Source organism: Typopeltis vanoorti, chromosome 13 (genome assembly GCF_054136105.1).
Source record: "Typopeltis vanoorti isolate ZY-2024b chromosome 13, IOZ_Tvanoo_1.0, whole genome shotgun sequence".
In the NCBI taxonomy this organism is placed as follows: Eukaryota; Metazoa; Arthropoda; class Arachnida; order Uropygi; family Thelyphonidae; genus Typopeltis; species Typopeltis vanoorti.
The window spans coordinates 60952678-60971661 of NC_143561.1; the positions used below are offsets into that span (position 1 = coordinate 60952678).

Genomic DNA, 18984 nt, shown 5'->3' on the forward strand with positions numbered 1-18984 from the left:
AGAAAAACTGATAGCCTTTTGCTATATGATGATATAAAAGAGCTGAGGCTTTTTCTCTATCTCTCATACTATTTTTATGTATTTTCTTTCTCCTAATACTACAGGCTCTCATGCACCCCCTATACTAACTGCTCTAGGCCTATGGTGAACATTTCTTTACATTTTCACCTCAATAAAGGTCAAAACCAGTCTGGGTAGTGGCCCTTCCCATAATGCTTAGCATTGTACATATCCATAAGGATATGTGCTTTACATTATGGGATACTACAGCAACTGATGTGAAGTCTTTAGCCTCTATATATACAAGTAGCCCAGTTATGAAGTGACTTCATGTGCAGACTTTGCTTGCTTATACTTGGATAAACGATGAAACCAAGAATATAATTTCTTGTCAAATTTAATTTATAGTATAACCAAGTGAAAAAACTTTCAACATGGATTTCACTGATTGGCATGAGATTACTTCTCCCACTTACTTGGAGGCCTGTGACTTGAAAACGTTCCATGTTGGGTCCATAGAACAGGATTTCTGAATTATGTAGAAAACAAAAATAAAAAAATACATAAAAATAAATAAAATCTCTTATCCCACCTCTCTACACATCCAGGTGTCTATAAGATATCTTGTTTGTGTAATGTGTATATTAATGCAGCCAGGCAGGTAGAGCAACGAAAATATAAAGAATATTAATTATGTATTATGAATAAAAGAATACTATAGAATACTATATAACAGTTATGCCTCCATTTGGTGAAAGTGGCTATCCTTTTAACTTGGTGGTGATGATGGCAAAATCATATATGGGATATATGATTAGCCACCATCACCATCTCTGGAGTAGTCATTTATTAGAGAGGATTATGTAGTCTGGAGTAGTCATGAAGGTACTTGTTAGAAACCATACTGAGAGGTTTCTAACAAGAAATGTGTAACCACATTCCCAGAGTTTAGAGAATATATCATAGGGAAGTTAAATATTTGGACAAATCTTTAAGGTAGAGCTATATAGAAAAAAAAGTTATTATTATTATTATTACAGGTGACTCCAAGGAGTCCTTAGACTCATCAAGGGAGGCCCTAAACATCATGTCCATCACAACTATTTGACATTCACACAGTATCTATCATACTTTGTCTTGAACTCATTTACTGTCATAGCACCACAACAGACTCTGGCAGCTTATTCCACTCATTCACCACTCTAAAAGTAAAAAACCCAGCTCTAACACCCTTACTAACCACACTCTTGCCCAGCTTCCATGTATGTCCCCTAGTCCTCCCACCACTAGTCTCAAAAATATCCTCTGAATTAATCCTATAGAAACCCTTCACCAATTTGAATGTCTCAATCATATCTCCCCCCTTTTCCTCCTATCAACCAATTTCTGCAACCCCCAAATCTTCAACTTGTTTTCATAAGGTTCATTCCATAGACCTGCTATCATCTTGATCACTCGCCTCTGGATCCTCTCAACCTCCTCCCCATCAAGAAGGAACCTAGGTGACCAAATCTGGACACAGTAGTCGAGATGGGGTCTTATCAAGACTTGATACAGAGGAACAGTAACTTGCTTATCTCTGCTCGTCAAAGTATTCTTCAGCATCCAAGTGATTTGATGAGCTGATATAGCCACTTTTGCAATGTGCCCCCTAAACTTCAACTCCCTATTCACCAACACTCCCAAGTCCCTGGCCTCATCAAGCACCTGGAATACGGTTTCACCAATGTGATATACTGCTGCTAATCTTTTCACCCTAAAATGTATAATCTTACATTTTGCCACATTAAATTGACATCCATTCTCCTTAGCCCAGATCTCCAATCTATCCAAATGATCCTGCAAAATTTTGACATCTTCTGCATTCACTATTGCCCTACCCAACTTTGCATCATCAGCGAACAAATAAACCGTTCCTCTCAGTTCCTTCCTTATATCGTTAATGAACAAATTAAACAGCAGTAGTCCAAGAACAGAACCCTGCGGCACACCGCTAGTCACAGGCTGTCTTTTGGACTCTACTCCTGAGTAAACTACTCTCTGGTATCTCTCCATCAACCACCCTCCTATCCATCTCACCAACCCTATATCCATTCCCATATGTTGCAGTTTACGGATTAGAATTCCATGTAGTATCCTGTCAAAGGCCTTAGCCAGGTCCAGCAGTATCACTGTAAACCCATTACCCCTATCCAGTTCAGCCGTCACTGTGTTATAAAATGTGAGCAAGTTACTGAGGCATGATCTACCCTTCACAAAACCATGCTGTCCCCCATACAGTATCTCATTTTCATCAATCCATACCTGTATTTTTCCTTTGACTACTTTCTCCAAGACCTTGACAATGCTCCTGATATGCTGATCGGTTGGTAATTTGCAACAGTAATCTTGGATCCTCCTTTATGCAATGGAACTATTTTCCTCTCTTTCTACCCCTTCAGGACTAAACCAGACCCGAGACTTAGATTAAACAATATTGTCAAGGGCACTGACAATTCTTTAGCTGCTTCACATAAGACCCGAGCTGGTTTACCATCCAATCCCATAGATGTATTCACATTAAGGTTCTGTAATAGACTATTCACCTCCACTTCATTCACCACAATTCCCATATAAACTAATGGTTCCTTCATTCTTTCAATGTCACCACCTGGATTATATACTCTTGCAAAGTGCTCACTCAGTAATTCCACTATATTGACTGATTCAGTGACCTCCCTACCATCGGCATTCCTTAAAATCATTCTGCAATTATGGAACTAATATCAGTAGAAATGTAATAACCAAATGAGCCGAATATGAACAGTATAAAGAACAGGCTAGGTGAATGACAGTCATCACAAGAACATCAAAATGAGAGCATGAAAATTAGTTGGCTGAACAGGCCAAAGGAAATTTGAGAGAATTCTTTCACTGTACAGTGAGTAAATGGAAGGCAGGATAATTTTAGTGAATGCAGATAGTAGGAAAATGTCAAGTGACAGAAGATAAGTTATTAAGTGATAACTTTGGCAAGTGTATATATTCTAGGCAGACCCATTAGTTCTCTACAAGGTGAGATAGAACTTGACAGAACAATAGGGGACGATGAGGTAGAAATACTCAAATATTGCAATAGCTTGATGCAAAAAAACAAACAAGCAGAATTAGTAATGCCACTAACATGTTGTTTAATATGCTCGTATTGAACAGAAGGAGAGCAGGATAATTCTATTACACAAGGATAAAGCTAGAACTAATTTAGGCAGTTATAGATTAATCTGTATATCTGGTGTAATCATTAAGGTATTAGAGAGAATGGTGTAATCTGGAATAGTCATTAAGGTACGTGCTAGAAAACACATTGAGAGGTGGGTAAATAGCATTTTGATTCTTTATAAAGGATGGCATGGCTTTGTTAAAGGTATGTCTTGCTTTTGCCTACATTCTGCAATCAATTGACAGCAGAGTTGGATATACCCTGACACTTCTGAATTTTGTCAAGGATTTGACAGGATTTCATAAGAGAGGTTATTATGCAAACTCAAAAGGATCAGTATGCAAAATAGGCTTGTGACATAGATAAGAGTGACCATCTGAGGGTATGTGATATTTGGAGAAGCTGAGTCTAAGAAAATGGAGATGGCCAGTAGGGTTGGATTACTGATGTTTAACTTCTATATTAACAACATTAGGGATGGTCTGAAGAATGACATCCAATTATATGTTGATGATGCAAAGTTGGTCAGTGATAGGGGATGTATCTAATACAAAATCTTGCAGGATGACTTGAATAGACTGATTTTATAGGTAAAAATTAATGAGTTTTAGCATAATGTTTACATTTTGAAGACTGAAGACATTTCAGACTAAATATTATATTGATGGGAATTTACAAGTGATAAGCTAGAGACTTAAGTGGTGGTGGTGGGAGAGGGACAGCAAATTCAAGTTTAGGGCTAAGTTGATTAAGTCAAAATAACTGCAGTGTTGAAGAGCACTTATAGGAATAAGCAGATTCCTATAAGTCTTTAAATTACTACAAGACTTTCATAAGACTATGTTCAGATATGGTAACTTGAATTCCATGAAGATGAGAAACAATCAAAAATATTCAGCACTGACTAATCAAGATAATGTCTAGGCTGTGTAATTTTGCATATTTAGACAGAGTGAAGGAGTGTGATCTTCAAAGTTTGAGAATAGGAGAGGAAGAGAGACAGATGATAGAACTACACAAGGTGGTAGAGAGATATTACAGTATAGATAGAAGCAAAATTTTGCAGCTCATGGTAGGCAATGAGAGACTTGGTGATCCTTGGAAGCTGAGTAAGGGTGTGAGCATGTGTGCTCTTTTCATGCCATGAGAGTGAATGGTCCTGTGATGCAGATGTTCTTATAATTGTGATTTTTGTTTATTATAAGTTAACTGTTATCAGATATAATTTTAAAAAATAGTTTTCAAACATACATTATGCATAGCAGTCTTTTATACTAATTTAATTAATAATTCTTTTATGCTCTTTTTAGGGGGAGATGATGTGCAACAGCTGTGTGAAGCTGGAGAGGAGGAATTTCTTGAAATTATGGCTCTTGTTGGAATGGCTAGTAAACCACTTCATGTCCGTCGATTGCAAAAGGCATTACAAGAATGGGTCAACAATCCTGGTGAGAAATGAAATAAATAATTTTATGATTATTATTATTATTATTTATATGTAGGCACCTCCAGGGAGTCAGGACTCATTGATGAATTGATGAGAATTCAGAGGAGGGGCCCTAGAAGGTGTAATTCCTTGGTAAAAGCATTTTCCATTCGCTTACTATATAAGATGAAAAGGATCTGGACCTCACATTATTTCTGATGACACCTTACTCAGCTTCCAGGGATGATCATGAGTCTTCCTCCCCACAAAAGCACCTACCATGAGCTGCAAAAATTTCCCCGTATCTATATTGTAAGAACTCCTTAATAGCTCATATAGTTCTATATCTCATTTTTATAGTATTCTTATTTGAGCTGCACTCTACAGGACAATCTGAAGTGCTAAAATGTTACATGACAAGATTTTTTTGAAATTTACTTCTTAGAAGAAGTAAATTTCATATTTTGTTGCCTTTTGCCCCATCAGAAAAATCTCCACTTTTCTCTCTTCTCCTAAGGACAATATATATTGTATATATATATACAATATACAAGGGGAATCTGGAAAGTTCTGATTAACACCTAGAACAAAAATGATATTAAAGCAACTGATATAACCACAAGAAAGAGCATTCTAGTAGCAGAGTTATGAAGGTTACTTATGTTCTTATATTCTTATATCCTTGAATGTTCTTTCTTGTGGTTATATCCATTGCTTTAATATCATTTTTGTTCTAGGTGTTTATTAGAACTCTCCAGCCCCCCCCCCCCCCCACATCATATATATGTAAAGTCTTCCAGCTACTGAGTGCAGCCAGCTACCTCAGGTGACAGATAGAGGAAAACCTTGACTACCATCCAATGGATATCAGGGTAACTCTAAATATAATAAATAGATGTGGACCAATGATTTTGGGACTGGCAACCCCATGTGAAACTAGTGCCATTCACCAATCCATTCTGCAGCATGTCAGCATGGTGAATTATGGCCAAAACTTTCATGGTAAGAAAGGAATAAAATGGCCCCTCATTTCCTGGAATCCAGATCATCACTCCCCAAAGCAGCAGAACAGTTAAACACAAAAGGAGAAGGTGCTAATTGGAAATTAAAAGATTGTAGGACTCTCAGCAGTGATGCTCAGCTAAGCAAGCTAACAGAAGAGCTAAAACAACTAAATGGGACATCCTTGGATTGTAGGAAGTTAGATGTAATGGTGAAGAAACTCTTTCAATTTAAAAAAAAAAATGGAGGCATTTATTCTTGACTATATTATACTATAGAGTCAAGAATAAAGGAATGAATCAGTAGAGTTTGGTTCTAGATTAAAAAAAAAATCATATTTTTGTTGATCACATTATCTATACAAGACCATTAGTGAGTATCTATGTGGTTAGATAGAGGATAGTGTAGTGTAAACCAAGACATGAAGAATCAACTTGGTTACTTACAATCAACACTACTTACAACAAAACTTATCCAACTTCCAAAAACAGGCATATCAAGAAATTTAACTCTTTGTACGAGAAGATTTTAAAATCGAGAGTTACCCTACTCAATGATACTTTTTAACTTTTCGGATCACAACTTGACATCAGCAGAAGCTAGCATCTTAAAGAAAGGTTTCAATTTTGCGGTTGTGCCACAGAACATTCCTAAAATAGATATTATGTGCAATGTAGAAAAGGTCCTTTACTTTCTACCTGAACCTGTTGCAAATTACATTAGATGAAAGATTGTGATTCTCCTCTCATTTTCTCAACCTCCTTAAAAGAATATCGGCTCCTTAGAAAAAAGAGTATTTTCAAATTTAAAGAAGAATGAAGATATTATACTACTTAAGGCTGATAAGGCTGATACTACTTAAGGATGATTATTCGGACCTTAGGTATAGTCGCCGCTAGAGGGCCAGGCGAACGGTCATGTTTTCAGGGAGCTCCCGAAAGCTAAGTACAATTTTGAATGGAAATTAGAATATATGTTAAAAATCATAACGTAATATTGTCTAAATTTGGTAGCTTGTTGTGTCTGTGTGATTTTGGTGTAAATTCCGTTAATTAATTTAGTATTTAACGATACGTTTCATAGATTTGAATATGGCGCCAATGCGACGTAAGATAATGGCGTCCAAAAATACGACGCCATTGTTCAAAAACTATAATGTGAGAGAATTTGTCCAATGTGATGTGTGTGGAATGTATGCATTCCCGAATGAGGCTGGAGTTTGGATTGAAAGTGATAGTGGTGGGAGAATGTGTAGAAAGTGTATGCAAAGTGAGGAGTCGAAGTTTGTGTCAGGTTGTGAGACAGTTATGGTTGAAGAAAGCCAGAATGCGAGTGAAAATAGTGGCTCGATAGGGAATTGCGGTGTACAAGATGGCAATGTGAGCGGTGATCTAAGAAAGAGTGAGAGCAATTATACAGAAAGAGAAAATGGTTTGAATGATAAAAAAAATGAGGAATTATTTGTAGGAAGTGAGATCGCTAGGCTGCACGCAGTGATACAAAATGCGCAGCGGCAATTAGAGCACCTGCAAAACTCTTTCCAGAGTGATTCGGCTAACGTAAATAAACAGCGTGGGAGAGTTTCCGAAATGAAGGAAAGAGTGTTGTATGGTGACTCGTTATTAAGAGGAGTAATAGATGGGAGTGTAACTAAATCGTACTTACCGGGTGCGAAATTTAAGGATGTAAGTGAGAGTATTAGAGTGCAAAAACAGAGGGTGAAAGAATTAACAATTGTGGCGGGTACGAATGAATTGAAAGGTGATAAATTTTTTATGAGAGAGGACTTGAAAGTATTGTTAAAGGTAGCGAAAGAAAACAGTGACAGAGTTAGAATGGTGAGTCTGTTACCGCGGTATGACAGAGAGGAGTTTAGAAGGAGGGCCATAATCGCAAATGACATTATGCGCAGGTTATGTGGACGGTGTGGTGTGGACTTCGTGGACGTGTGGAATGAGTTTGATGGGCGAAAGGACTTAAACAAGATGGATGGCCTGCATTTGAATGGACTTGGTGTGCGGAGACTGGAAAAAGTGTTGCTGAATGAAGTGAAAATGGATGTGCAGAACCAGGGAAACTAGAACTACCAAGGAGGGGGGGGGGAGTGGATATCCAGACATCAGTGAGACAGTTGAGTGTAAAAATGTATATAATGTACCTGAGCCAGCAATAAGGACAAAAAATGGGAATGGGATATTTAGAATAACGCATCAAGATAGGGGTGGGACAAAGGGATCACTGCAATTCATGTATACTAATGCCAGGAGTATTAGGAACAAGAAGGAAGAATTTTTGGCCTTGATTGGCTCTTCCTGGCCACAGGTTATTGGCATTAGTGAAACATGACTGACGGAAGATGATATAGTTAGTGGGATAGAATGTGTAGGTTATAGTATGTTTAGGAGGGACAGAGAGAATAAAATTGGGGGAGGGGTGTTATTGATGATAGCTGATGAACTGCAGCCAAGGAGAATTGAAGTATTGCAGGATAGTGAAAGGAGCTCATTTGAGGCTATTTGGTGTGAGATTGACACTGGCAGAATAAAATATACAGTTGGGTGCTGCTATAGACCAGGTGATGGAATAGATGGTGGAGATGGTATGCATAAACAAATTGATGAAATGAGTGGAAGGAGGGTAATTATTATGGGGGATTTCAACTATGGTAACATTGATTGGAAGGAGGAGAGGACACATGTGAGGAAGGAAATGGATTTTATTCAATTATTAAGGGATAACTATCTGAAACAGCATGTAATTGAAAATACTAGGGGTGTGAGAGTGCTTGACCTGGTAATAATATCTGAGAATTTGACTGTAATGAATATGACCATGTTGCCACCTATTGGTGAGAGTGATCATAAGGTCTTGACCTGGGAGGTGGCTAAAGGTGTGCAATTTGTGATTAAGACAGGGTATATGTGGAATTACCGTGCTGGCAAGTATGACAAGCTTAGGAGATTGCTTGGATCAGTGCCATGGCATGTACAACTGCAAGGGCTGGACGTCGATAGAGCATGGGAAGTGGTCAAAGAGCATTTACAGGAGGTTATGGCTGATTGTATACCTAAGGTCCGAATAGCGAAACAAGGAAGGGTTAAATGGATGAATAACACCATTAAGCTTGAGCTGCAAAAAAAGAAACAACTATGGAGGGAATTTAAAGAAAGGGGTGACCTGCAGGCACACGAACGGTATAAAGTACAGGCCAGAAGGGTAACGAGTGTGGTAAAAACAGCAAAAGCCGATTATGAAAGGAAACTAGCTATGCAAGCAAAAGAGAATCCCAAACAGTTCTTTCAATATGCTGCAAGCAAGAAAAAAACTGTACATGGCAAAATGATTTTAAGGAATGACGATGGTAAAGAGTTCACTGAACCTGTCGATATAGTGGAGTTACTGAGGGCGCACTTTGCAAAAGTATATCATCTAGGTGGTGACGTTGAAAAAATGAAGGAACCATTAGTTTATACGGGAATTGTGATGAATGAAGTGGCGGTGAATAGTCTATTACAGAACCTTAATGTGAATACATCTGTGGGATTGGATGGTATACCGGCACGGGTCTTGCATGAAGCGGCTAAGGAATTATCAGTGCCCTTGACCATGTTGTTTAATCTGAGTCTCGGGTCTGGCTTAGTCCCGAAGGCGTGGAAAGAGGGGAAAATAGTTTCACTGCATAAAGGAGGATCCAAGACTATGGTTGCAAATTACCGACCGATCAGCATATCAGGAGTCGTTGTCAAGGTCTTGGAGAAAGTAGTCAAGGGAAAAATACAGGAATGGATTGATGAAAATGAGATACTGTACAGAGGACAGCATGGCTTTGTGAAGGGTAGATCATGCCTCAGTAACTTGCTCAAGTTTTATAACAAGGTGACGGCTGAACTGGATAAGGGAAATGGGTTTACAGTGATACTGCTGGACCTGGCAAAGGCGTTTGACAGGATACCACATAGAATTCTAATCCGTAAACTACAACATATGGGAATGGATATAGGGTTGGTGAGATGGATAGCTGGGTTGTTGATGAAGAGATATCAAAGAGTAGTTTATTCAGGAATAGAGTCCAAAAGACGACCTGTGACTAGTGGTGTGCCACAGGGTTCTGTTCTTGGACCACTGCTGTTTAATCTGTTCATTAACGATATAGGGAAGGGTCTAAGTGGGACAGTTCATTTGTTCGCTGATGATGCAAAGTTGGGTAGGGCGATAGTGAACGCAGAAGATGTCAAAGTCTTGCAAGATGACTTAGATAGATTGGAGTTCTGGACTAAGGAGAATGGATGTCAATTTAATGTGACAAAATGTAAGGGTATGCATTTCAGAGTGAAAGGATTAGCAGCAGTATACCACATTGGTGGAACTGTACTCCAAGAGATTGATGAGGCCAGGGACTTGGGAGTGTTGGTGAATAGGGAGATGAAGTTTAGGGGGCACGTTGCAAAAGTAGCTAAATCAGCTCATCAACTCACTTGGTTGTTGAAAAATACGTTGAAGAGCAGAAACAAGCAAGTTATTGTACCTCTGTACCGAGCCCTGATAAGACCTCATCTCGACTACTGTGCCCAGATTTGGTCACCTCGGTTCCTTCTTGATGGGGAGGAGGTGGAGAGGATCCAGAGGCGAGTGACTAAGATGATAGCAGGTCTATGGAATGAACCATATGAGAACAGGTTGAAGATTTGTGGGTTGCAGAAACTAGTTGATAGGCGGAAAAAGGGAGATATGATTGAGACATTCAAATTGCTAAGAGGATTCTATAGGATTAATTCAGATGATATTTTTGAGATCAGGACTGGTGGTGGGAGAACTAGGGGACACCCATGGAAGCTGGGCAAGAGCGTGGTTAGCAGGGGTGTTAGAGCTGGGTTCTTTACTTTTAGAGTGGTAAATGAGTGGAATAAGCTGCCAGATTCTGTTGTGGGTGCTATGACAGTGAGCGAGTTCAAGGCAAGGTATGATAGATACTGTGAGAATGTTGAACAGTTGTGTGAACATGATGTTTAGGGCCTCCCTCGATGAGTCTAAGGACTTCTGGAGTAGCCTGTAGTAATAATAATAATAATAATAATAATAATAATAAAGGCAATTCAACTGTGATCTTGAATACGACTGATTATATGTCCAAAATTTCAATTTTACTTTCTGACGCCTCTACTTACTCTCCATTAGATTATGACCTTACTTGGACAAACAATGTAGAAACCAATAACTTTTTACGCAGCATGACTACATGGCCTACGGATCTCAAGAAAAAAAATTTAAATCCACGCATCCCTTAACTCCACATTTATATGGAACACTCAAAGTACACAAGATTAATATTCCTCTTCGACTGATCATAGATGGTATTAGTTCGCCTACTTATTTGTTATCAAAACATCTTGCTAATCTTCTAAAGGAGCACATTAGACACACAGACGCCTACATCAAAATATGCAATACTTTGTAGAAAAACTAGTAGAAATTTCTATCTCACCAATGGACATTCTAGCTAGTCTGGATATTGTATTGTTATTCATAAATGTTCCTGTGGACAAAGTTATGGCACTTATAGATAATCTGTTCCCTCAGGACATCTCTCAACGCTATAAACAGTCTCAACTCAAATCCTAAACCGTCACTTTGGTGGAGATATGTAGACTGCATATTCATAATCTGGAGTTACACAATCTTCTGGCATCTATTCATGCCTTCCACCATAAAATCAAATTCACTTTAGAACTTGAAAATGAAGTAACATTACCTTTTCTAGATGTTCTAATTGCGAAGAAAGCAGACAGGCATTTCTCTTCGTGTGTATTCACATTCGCGATTACACACCAAGAGAAATGTAGATACCAAATGAAATGTAGATAACGACCTGTTACAGGTCGTTATCTACATTTCATCTCATTGCACCATATTTCACAAAAATTCATATTGATCAGCAGATATCCTAAAAAAATGGCACAAAGAATAATACTCTCTAATCCCTCTCTGCAGCAGATCCATGATATATTACAGAGCCTCAATTTCGATCTCTTTTCATTACAGAGTCTCAATTTCCATCCCTTTTATTGGCGAACTTGTAAATCTCCTGAAATTTCATGACATTAGAGTGGCCTTCAAATCCATTATGATGGTACGAAATTGTTATGCTTGCCAAAGGACCACAACCCTTTCAACAAACATCCTGGAGTTTACAATATTCCATGTTCTTGTGGTCTCAGTTTCATAGGGCAAACATCGAGAAGTTTAGAAATAAGACAAAAGGAGACATCAATAACGACAGAGAAGATAGCTCAGGCCTGACATTCCATTTCTCTCACACTCACCACAACATTGAATGGGATAAGAGCTCCTTGCCCTATATAGAAGACAACTTCAACTCCCGCAATATCAAAGAGGCTACATTGGTAATCCAGATCAAATCAAATGGACATATAAAATAACTAATGAAGAGGTCTTAAAAAGAGTAGAAGAAGAAAGAAGTCTGTTAAGGAGGATAAAAAGAAGAAAAGGAAACTGGATCGGACATATTCTGAGAGGGAATGGAATCATCAGAGATGCCATTGAAGGAAAAATAGATGGAAAAAGACCCAGAGGAAGAGTAAGGAAAACAATGCTAGATGACATGCTGAATGGAGATAGGTACACAACCTTGAAAGAGAAGGCTCAGAACAGAAGACAGTGGAAGGAAAGTTTTTGCTACTAAGAACCTGCTCAATTGTAGAATACTCAACAATACTACTAATAATAATTCATATTTAACGTTTGTATATTTGTATGTTCATCCCAACCCAGATGAAACTACTAGCTTAAGTAGCGAAGCTAGTAAGTTTATTGAATCATTATGACCCATAAATCCAGTGCTATTTATTTTTTATTACATAAGCAAATATTTTATAAGGTCTGTATAATCATTTATGTCATAATTGGCTATATTGGGATGTCTTTAAAGCCATTTAGATAACATACCATGTAAATAACATGGGGTGCTTAAGGGTCAAAGCTGTATAACTGAGAGGAGACCTCCACATAGCCTTTAAAGGAATGCAGAGAACCGACCAGAGCTTCTGACCTAATGTCCATTCCTCACCTTCTCGTGGTGCACCCTGTTGGGTATCTACTTGGATACTGAACGGACGAGAATGGGCTGGCAATTTGGGATGTAGCCGACCAAATTGTATTCTTATTGGTTAAACCAAAATATAGAATGATGGTACAACATGACAAAATTTCATGCCCGCTGGGGCGTCGCCTGGTTAAACAAGGCCCCCATTCTTTTTCGCCAGGGAACCAGGGCGAACAGCGAAAAGTCAGCTACTGGAAAAAATCTGAAAATAAACCCCAACTCAACATCACCAGAGTTAAAGATTGGTACTATCAACGTAAGAAGCCTGAATGGCAAAGAAATGGAGCTAGCTGAGGAATTAGATAAGTACTAGATCGACATAATAGGGGTGACTGAAACAAAAAAGACCAAAACTGGTGAGATCTTTCTGAGCAATAAATACAAAATGTTATATTCAGGCAATGACAATCAAGGAAAAGAAGGAGTAGCCATAGTATTCAACACAAAATACGAGGCTAATCTTCTTGAATGGCAATCAGTCTCAAGTAGAGTAATGTGGGCAAATATGAGAATGGGGAACTGGACAATGAGACTTATTTGTGCCTATGGTCCCACAGAAGGTTTTACTAAGGTAGAAATGGAGGAATTTTTTGAGGCTTTAGAAAAAGCAACTGACACAATGAAAAAGGAAAAGTTGGTCCTTGTTGGGGATGTAAATAGCAGAGTAGGAAATGATTGTGAGACATACAAAAATATTTTGGGAAAATTTGAAGAAAAGAGCAAAGCTAATAATAATGGCAAATATCTGTTGGATTTCTGCTCAGGACATGGACTGGTTATTACTAACACCATGTTCCAACATAAAAATGTGCACAAATTCACATGGAGAGAAGAGGCTAGGAATAAGAAAAGTCTCATTGACTATGTTATTGTTGATAGTGATGTTTTCTCCCTGGTGCAGGACACCAGAGTGTACAGAGGATTTGAAATTGGAAGTGATCACTATTTAGTCTTGAGCAGGATAAAATTGAATTTCATATTGAAAAGAATAACATGTAAGAAAGTTTTAAAGCGAATAAAAGTTGAGCAGCTCTCAGATGTGAACTGTAGACTAAAATACACAAAGATTATTGAAGAGAAAATGAAAGAGTTTGAGAACAGGAATCAAACCTTGGAGATTCAGTGGCAAACTCTGAAGAAAACATTGATTGATTCTGCCAGAGAGGCATGTGGTGAGGTTGTCTGTAAGGATAAAAAAATCAGAACTCCCTGGTGGACACAGGAAGTTAAAGAGGCAGTGAAGGAAAAGAAGAAAGCATACCAAAAGTTCCTGTCAAATAAGTCAGCTTGTGCTCTTAGAGAATATAGAGACAAATGTAAGAATGCTAAACACTGTGTAAAACTAGCTAAACAAAAGTCATGGAAGGACTTTGGCAAGAATATAGAAAATAAATATCAAGAAGGTGGCAAAATATTCTGGACGTTGTTGAAGAAGCTTAAGAATGGAGGAAAGAGTGCTGTAAAAGGAATTAGAGATGATAAAGGTGACATGAAAATGGGAGAAAAAGATATCCTTGAAGTATGGAGTAATTACTTTGAAAAACTGCTAAATGAAACAAGCAGGGATGACAGCACAGTGGTAAAAAACACTGACCAGGTATGCAGTCAGGAATACATATCCATACTTGAAGTAGAAAAAGCCATCAAAGGCTTAAAATGTGGAAAGGCAGCAGGAGTTGATGATATTCGACCAGAAATGCTGAAGTATGGTGGTATAAGAGTCTTACAGTGGCTGCACTGCATAGTTCAGCAAGCCTGGACAGAGGGACGAATTCCCAATGATCGGAGTAGAGCTCTCATAGTACCCATATATAAAAAGGGAAATAAAACTGCATGTGAGAATTACCTAGGTATTTCCCTACTGAGTGTTCCTGGCAAGATCTATGCAAGTATACTTGAGAAACAGTTGAGAAGAATTGTGGAAGAAAAGCTTGGTGAAGAACAAGCTGGATTCAGGCCAAATAGAGGCTGTCAGGATCAGATCTTCACTTTACGACAAATAGTCGAGAAAGCATGGGAATATAACAAAGATCTGTATTTAAGTTTTGTCGATCTGGAAAAGGCATATGACAAGGTGCCAAGAGAGAAGCTATTCAATACTCTACAGTTATGGAGCATTATATCAAACAAAATTTAAATACATATCATTGCTACATTTCTCGCGATTTTTTAGCTATTTGTCTTAAAGTAAAAATGTGATCCCGACAGCCTCTATTTGGTCTGAACCCAGCTTGTTCTTCTTGAAGTTCCTCTCCACAATTTTTTTACCTTTTAAGTATGCTTACCTTGCACACTTAGTAGAGAAATTCCTCTGTAATTCACACATTCAGTTTCCTTTCTTTTTTTTTATAGATAGGCATTAATAACTTTATTCCAAGCATCTGGAATTCGACTGTCTGACCAGGCCTTCTGAATTATGCAGTGCAGTCACTGTAAAACTTTTTCCTCCAGATTTGAGACTTTTTGGTTGAATATCATTTATTCCAGTTACCTTTCCACATTTCAGGTTTTTGAAGGTTTTTTTCCTACCTCAAGTATTGATATATATATATATATACTCATGATTGCAATTTTCTCGAGTGTTTCCTACCACCACACAGCTGTTCTCGCTTGTTTCATTTAGCAATCTTTCAAAGTATTTACTTGAGATATCTAGAATATTTTTATCTTCAGTTTTCATGTCACCATTATCATCTGTGATTCCTTTTACAGTATTCTTTCCTTCATTCTAAGCTTTTTCAATAGTCTGCAGAATATTTTGCTACCTTCCTGATATGTATTTTCTATGTTCTTACCAAAGTCTTTGCATGATTTTTGTATATCTAGCTTTACACATTTACTTTGCTTTCTTATATTTTTACTCTGTATTCTCTCATAGCACATGCTGATTATTTGCCTGGAATTTTCAATATACTTTCTTCTTTTCCTTGACTGCCTCTTTAACCTACTCAGTCCAATGGGAAGTTACGATTTTTTCTCTCCTTGCAGAAAACTTCACCACATGCCTCTCTGGTTGACTCAGTAAGTGTTTCCTTCGGAGTCTGCTACTGAAATTATTTGTGCATTTGAATCTACATTTCACCTCTGAAATCTGCTAAATTGTGATTATTTTTAAAACTTTATTACACACTTTTCTTTTCAGTTCGATATTCAATTTTATCCTATTAAAAAATAAATGGTGAGCCCTTTTTGTTTCAGATCCTTTGTATACTCTTGTGTTCTGAACCAGTGTGAGTATATTGCTATCAACAATAACATAGTGAATCAGAATTTTCTTATTTGTTGTGTCTTCTCTCCATATGAATTTGTGAACGTCTTTATGTCAAAACATGTTAGTAATGTTAGTAATGACTAGTCCATGTCCTGAACAGAAATTCAGCAGTTACCATTATTATTAGCTTTGCTCTTTTCTTCAAATTTGCCCAAACATTTCTAAAAGTCATTTTATACTCTGCTGTTTATATCTCCAAGGACTAACTTTTTCTTTTTGTTTGTGTCAGCTGCTTTCTCTAATGTGTCAAAAAATTCCTCGACTTTTTTGTTAGTAGAACCTTCTGTGTGACCATAGGAAATAAGGTTCTAAGGTTCGTTGTCCAGTTCCTCATTCTGATATTTGCCCACATAATTCTACTGGATATTGTCTACCATTCAAAAAGATTATACTCATATTTAGTTCTGAAGGAATAACTAAAGCTATTCCTTCAGAATAACTTTCAGAATGTACATACAAAACATGTGGTTTTGCATGGACATTGAAAATTCACCACCCAAAATTGATGTATGTTATGAATTTCTGAAATTATGAAGTTCGATTTACAGTTCATGCTATTAATAGAATATATCCTATTGGGGAATTTTTCATTGCACTGACTGAAGAGTTATACAAGTGATCTACTTGATGGAATGTTTATTTGAACTCTTTTCACATGAAGTCACTGACAGATCAAATATTCAAACCAAAACAACAATGCTCAATAGATATCACTTTCTTAATGTAGAATATTCTCAAGGTTTCATATTGCAGATAAAGGTGTGCTTTTGTAATTTTGTAATCATAAAATGTGTATATCATATCAATTAACATTTTTCCATTATTATATAGGATTGACTTTTTTTTGTCTTGAATAGGTGTAGGTGCAGCTTACCTATATGCAGCTGAAGATAAAGAAGTAACAAGTAAGAAATTTACTAATTTCAAAGATAGATAACTATCATTTCAGAAGCTCATTTTTTTAAAATAATCTTTTAAAGTTAGACAGTCAGTTGAATAGCAGTCCACGAACAAAAAGCTCCATGATTTAAGTAAATAACAGAAAAGAAGATATCTTAACTCAAAAATTATTGAATTGAAATTACTCTGGCAAGAAACAGTAACATGAATGAAAAGAGTGAATAGGATAGAAATAGAGAAAAATTAATCTAGCATAACTTTATTTCAAATTATGCTGAAATAATGTGATCACTGTATGTATATAGTGAAAATTTTGTTTGCTGTGAATTTGATCTATGTAGCAGATTTCAAATAGTTATGAAGACATTTTCATTAAAGTAAATCACAATTCTTCTGAAAACAGTACTCATGTTTCATTGCTTTTAGGGAAAATTTTGCCTTACAAAGTACTCATTTTGTAAATCTGGGACAGTGTTTAATGATGATTAATACTTAAGTATAAAGAGCTAATAAGCTTCATTTCGGCAATGAAAACATTACTTAAATTAAGGGGATATTAAATCCCACATAGTTTTAAAACCGAATAAGAAACTCAAAGTTTTAAAACTATTAAAACTTTGAGTTTTAAAACAAGGTTTTAAAACTATGTGGGATTTAATATCCCCTTAATTTAAGTAATGTTTTCATTGCCGAAATGAAGCTTATTAGCTCTTTATACTTAAGTAACTTAATGGTTGCACCTGTTTAGAAAACTCGTTCGCAGAGTACATAAGTTCTTTTCGCTATACACTTTGGTATTAGGTCTAGCTACTCACTGATGAAGCCTCAAAAAACGCTGAAACTGGTCTGGGTAGTGACCGCCCTCCATAATGTAATAACAGCATACATTTCCTAGGAAATGTGTTTTTACATTATGGAAAATACCTAAGAATAGCGATCTGAACTTCCCCCACCTTTGCAACGAGTCGTCCGGTATTGTACTACGTACTAGGATCACTTGCATTGGCTAACGCTAGTGTCGCCGACACTTTATAGTTCACTATATTCGGCAAGAAACTCTCTGATTCCAATCTTTGAGTTTCTTATTCGGTTTTAAAACTATGTGGGATTTAATATCCCCTTAATTTAAGTAATGATTAATACTTTAACCATCACTCTAGTGTTTAAAATGATGGCCAGATCTCTTTATAGGGAGGGATTATAAACAATTTTACTAATTTGGAAAGCATATTGCATAAGTAATATATACAGGTACAAACAAAACCAGCAGTATAGTACAAACTGAACCAGCAGCAGATTTTTTTTTTTCTTGGGCTGACCTACACCTCTAGCCTTTTCATACAAAAGAGCATCATATCCACCACCTCCTTAGCCTCCAAAAAACTTTATGTTCTCTTCAAGACATCACTTTTCACCTTTACAACTACTCTTAACACTACATAAATTCCATCTTTGCTCGACTATAGAATACTACACTCACATTTGGAGTGATGCATCAAAAACTTATCTACAGAAAAGATGGCAGTTCACTCACAGATGATCCTCTCTTAAAGACTCATTCCATTTTCTTTCTCATAATGTTCTGTTTCTGTTTTGTTCCTTTCTACATATTTTCATGGGAACTGCTTTGCTGAACTGGCTTGTCGTTTCCTCCATTTCTCTTTATGCATGTAAAACACTAGCAGCTGCTGGTCAACAGCTATACACAATTCAACTTCAAACTTACCAAACAAACTTCTCATTCTCCTGTTTCATTCCATCAGTTTTCTTTCAAAGAAAGTTTTCTGTTTCTAAGTTTCTGAAACTTATTTGCCTCTTGTCCAGAATTCTAACAGGAAGGCCTAGGTGATAGAACATATCATCTTGACCTTCCTGTTTTTCAGCCAGTTTAAAAAAAATTCGGAACAAAATTAATTGGAGAAGGGCATTCTTATTGTGAGACAAGCAGTAATAAGTCATTCATAACTTTGTATTATTATTATTAACAGATCTTCTAGCCTCACTGTATGCTTTCAGAATTTACTGGAGATGTAAATCACTGCTTGTAGTAATTTTTCTTCTTACTA

At 37.0% G+C, this 18984-nt stretch overlaps 1 protein-coding gene across 3 annotated transcripts in view; it reads left to right on the plus strand.

Annotated features, from left to right (window-relative positions):
* LOC150100211 (uncharacterized) overlaps positions 1-18984 on the plus strand; it is a 218361-nt gene that overhangs the window by 102375 nt on the left and 97002 nt on the right. For 2 of the 3 annotated variants that reach the window (XM_090402440.1, XM_090402441.1), the window contains exons 4-5: positions 4510-4647; positions 16876-16923. In XM_090402440.1, the coding sequence (XP_090258566.1) occupies positions 4510-4647; positions 16876-16923 (186 nt within the window). The remainder of the gene's footprint in view (positions 1-4509; positions 4648-16875; positions 16924-18984) is intronic. The other variant, XM_090402442.1, reaches the window with a different exon arrangement.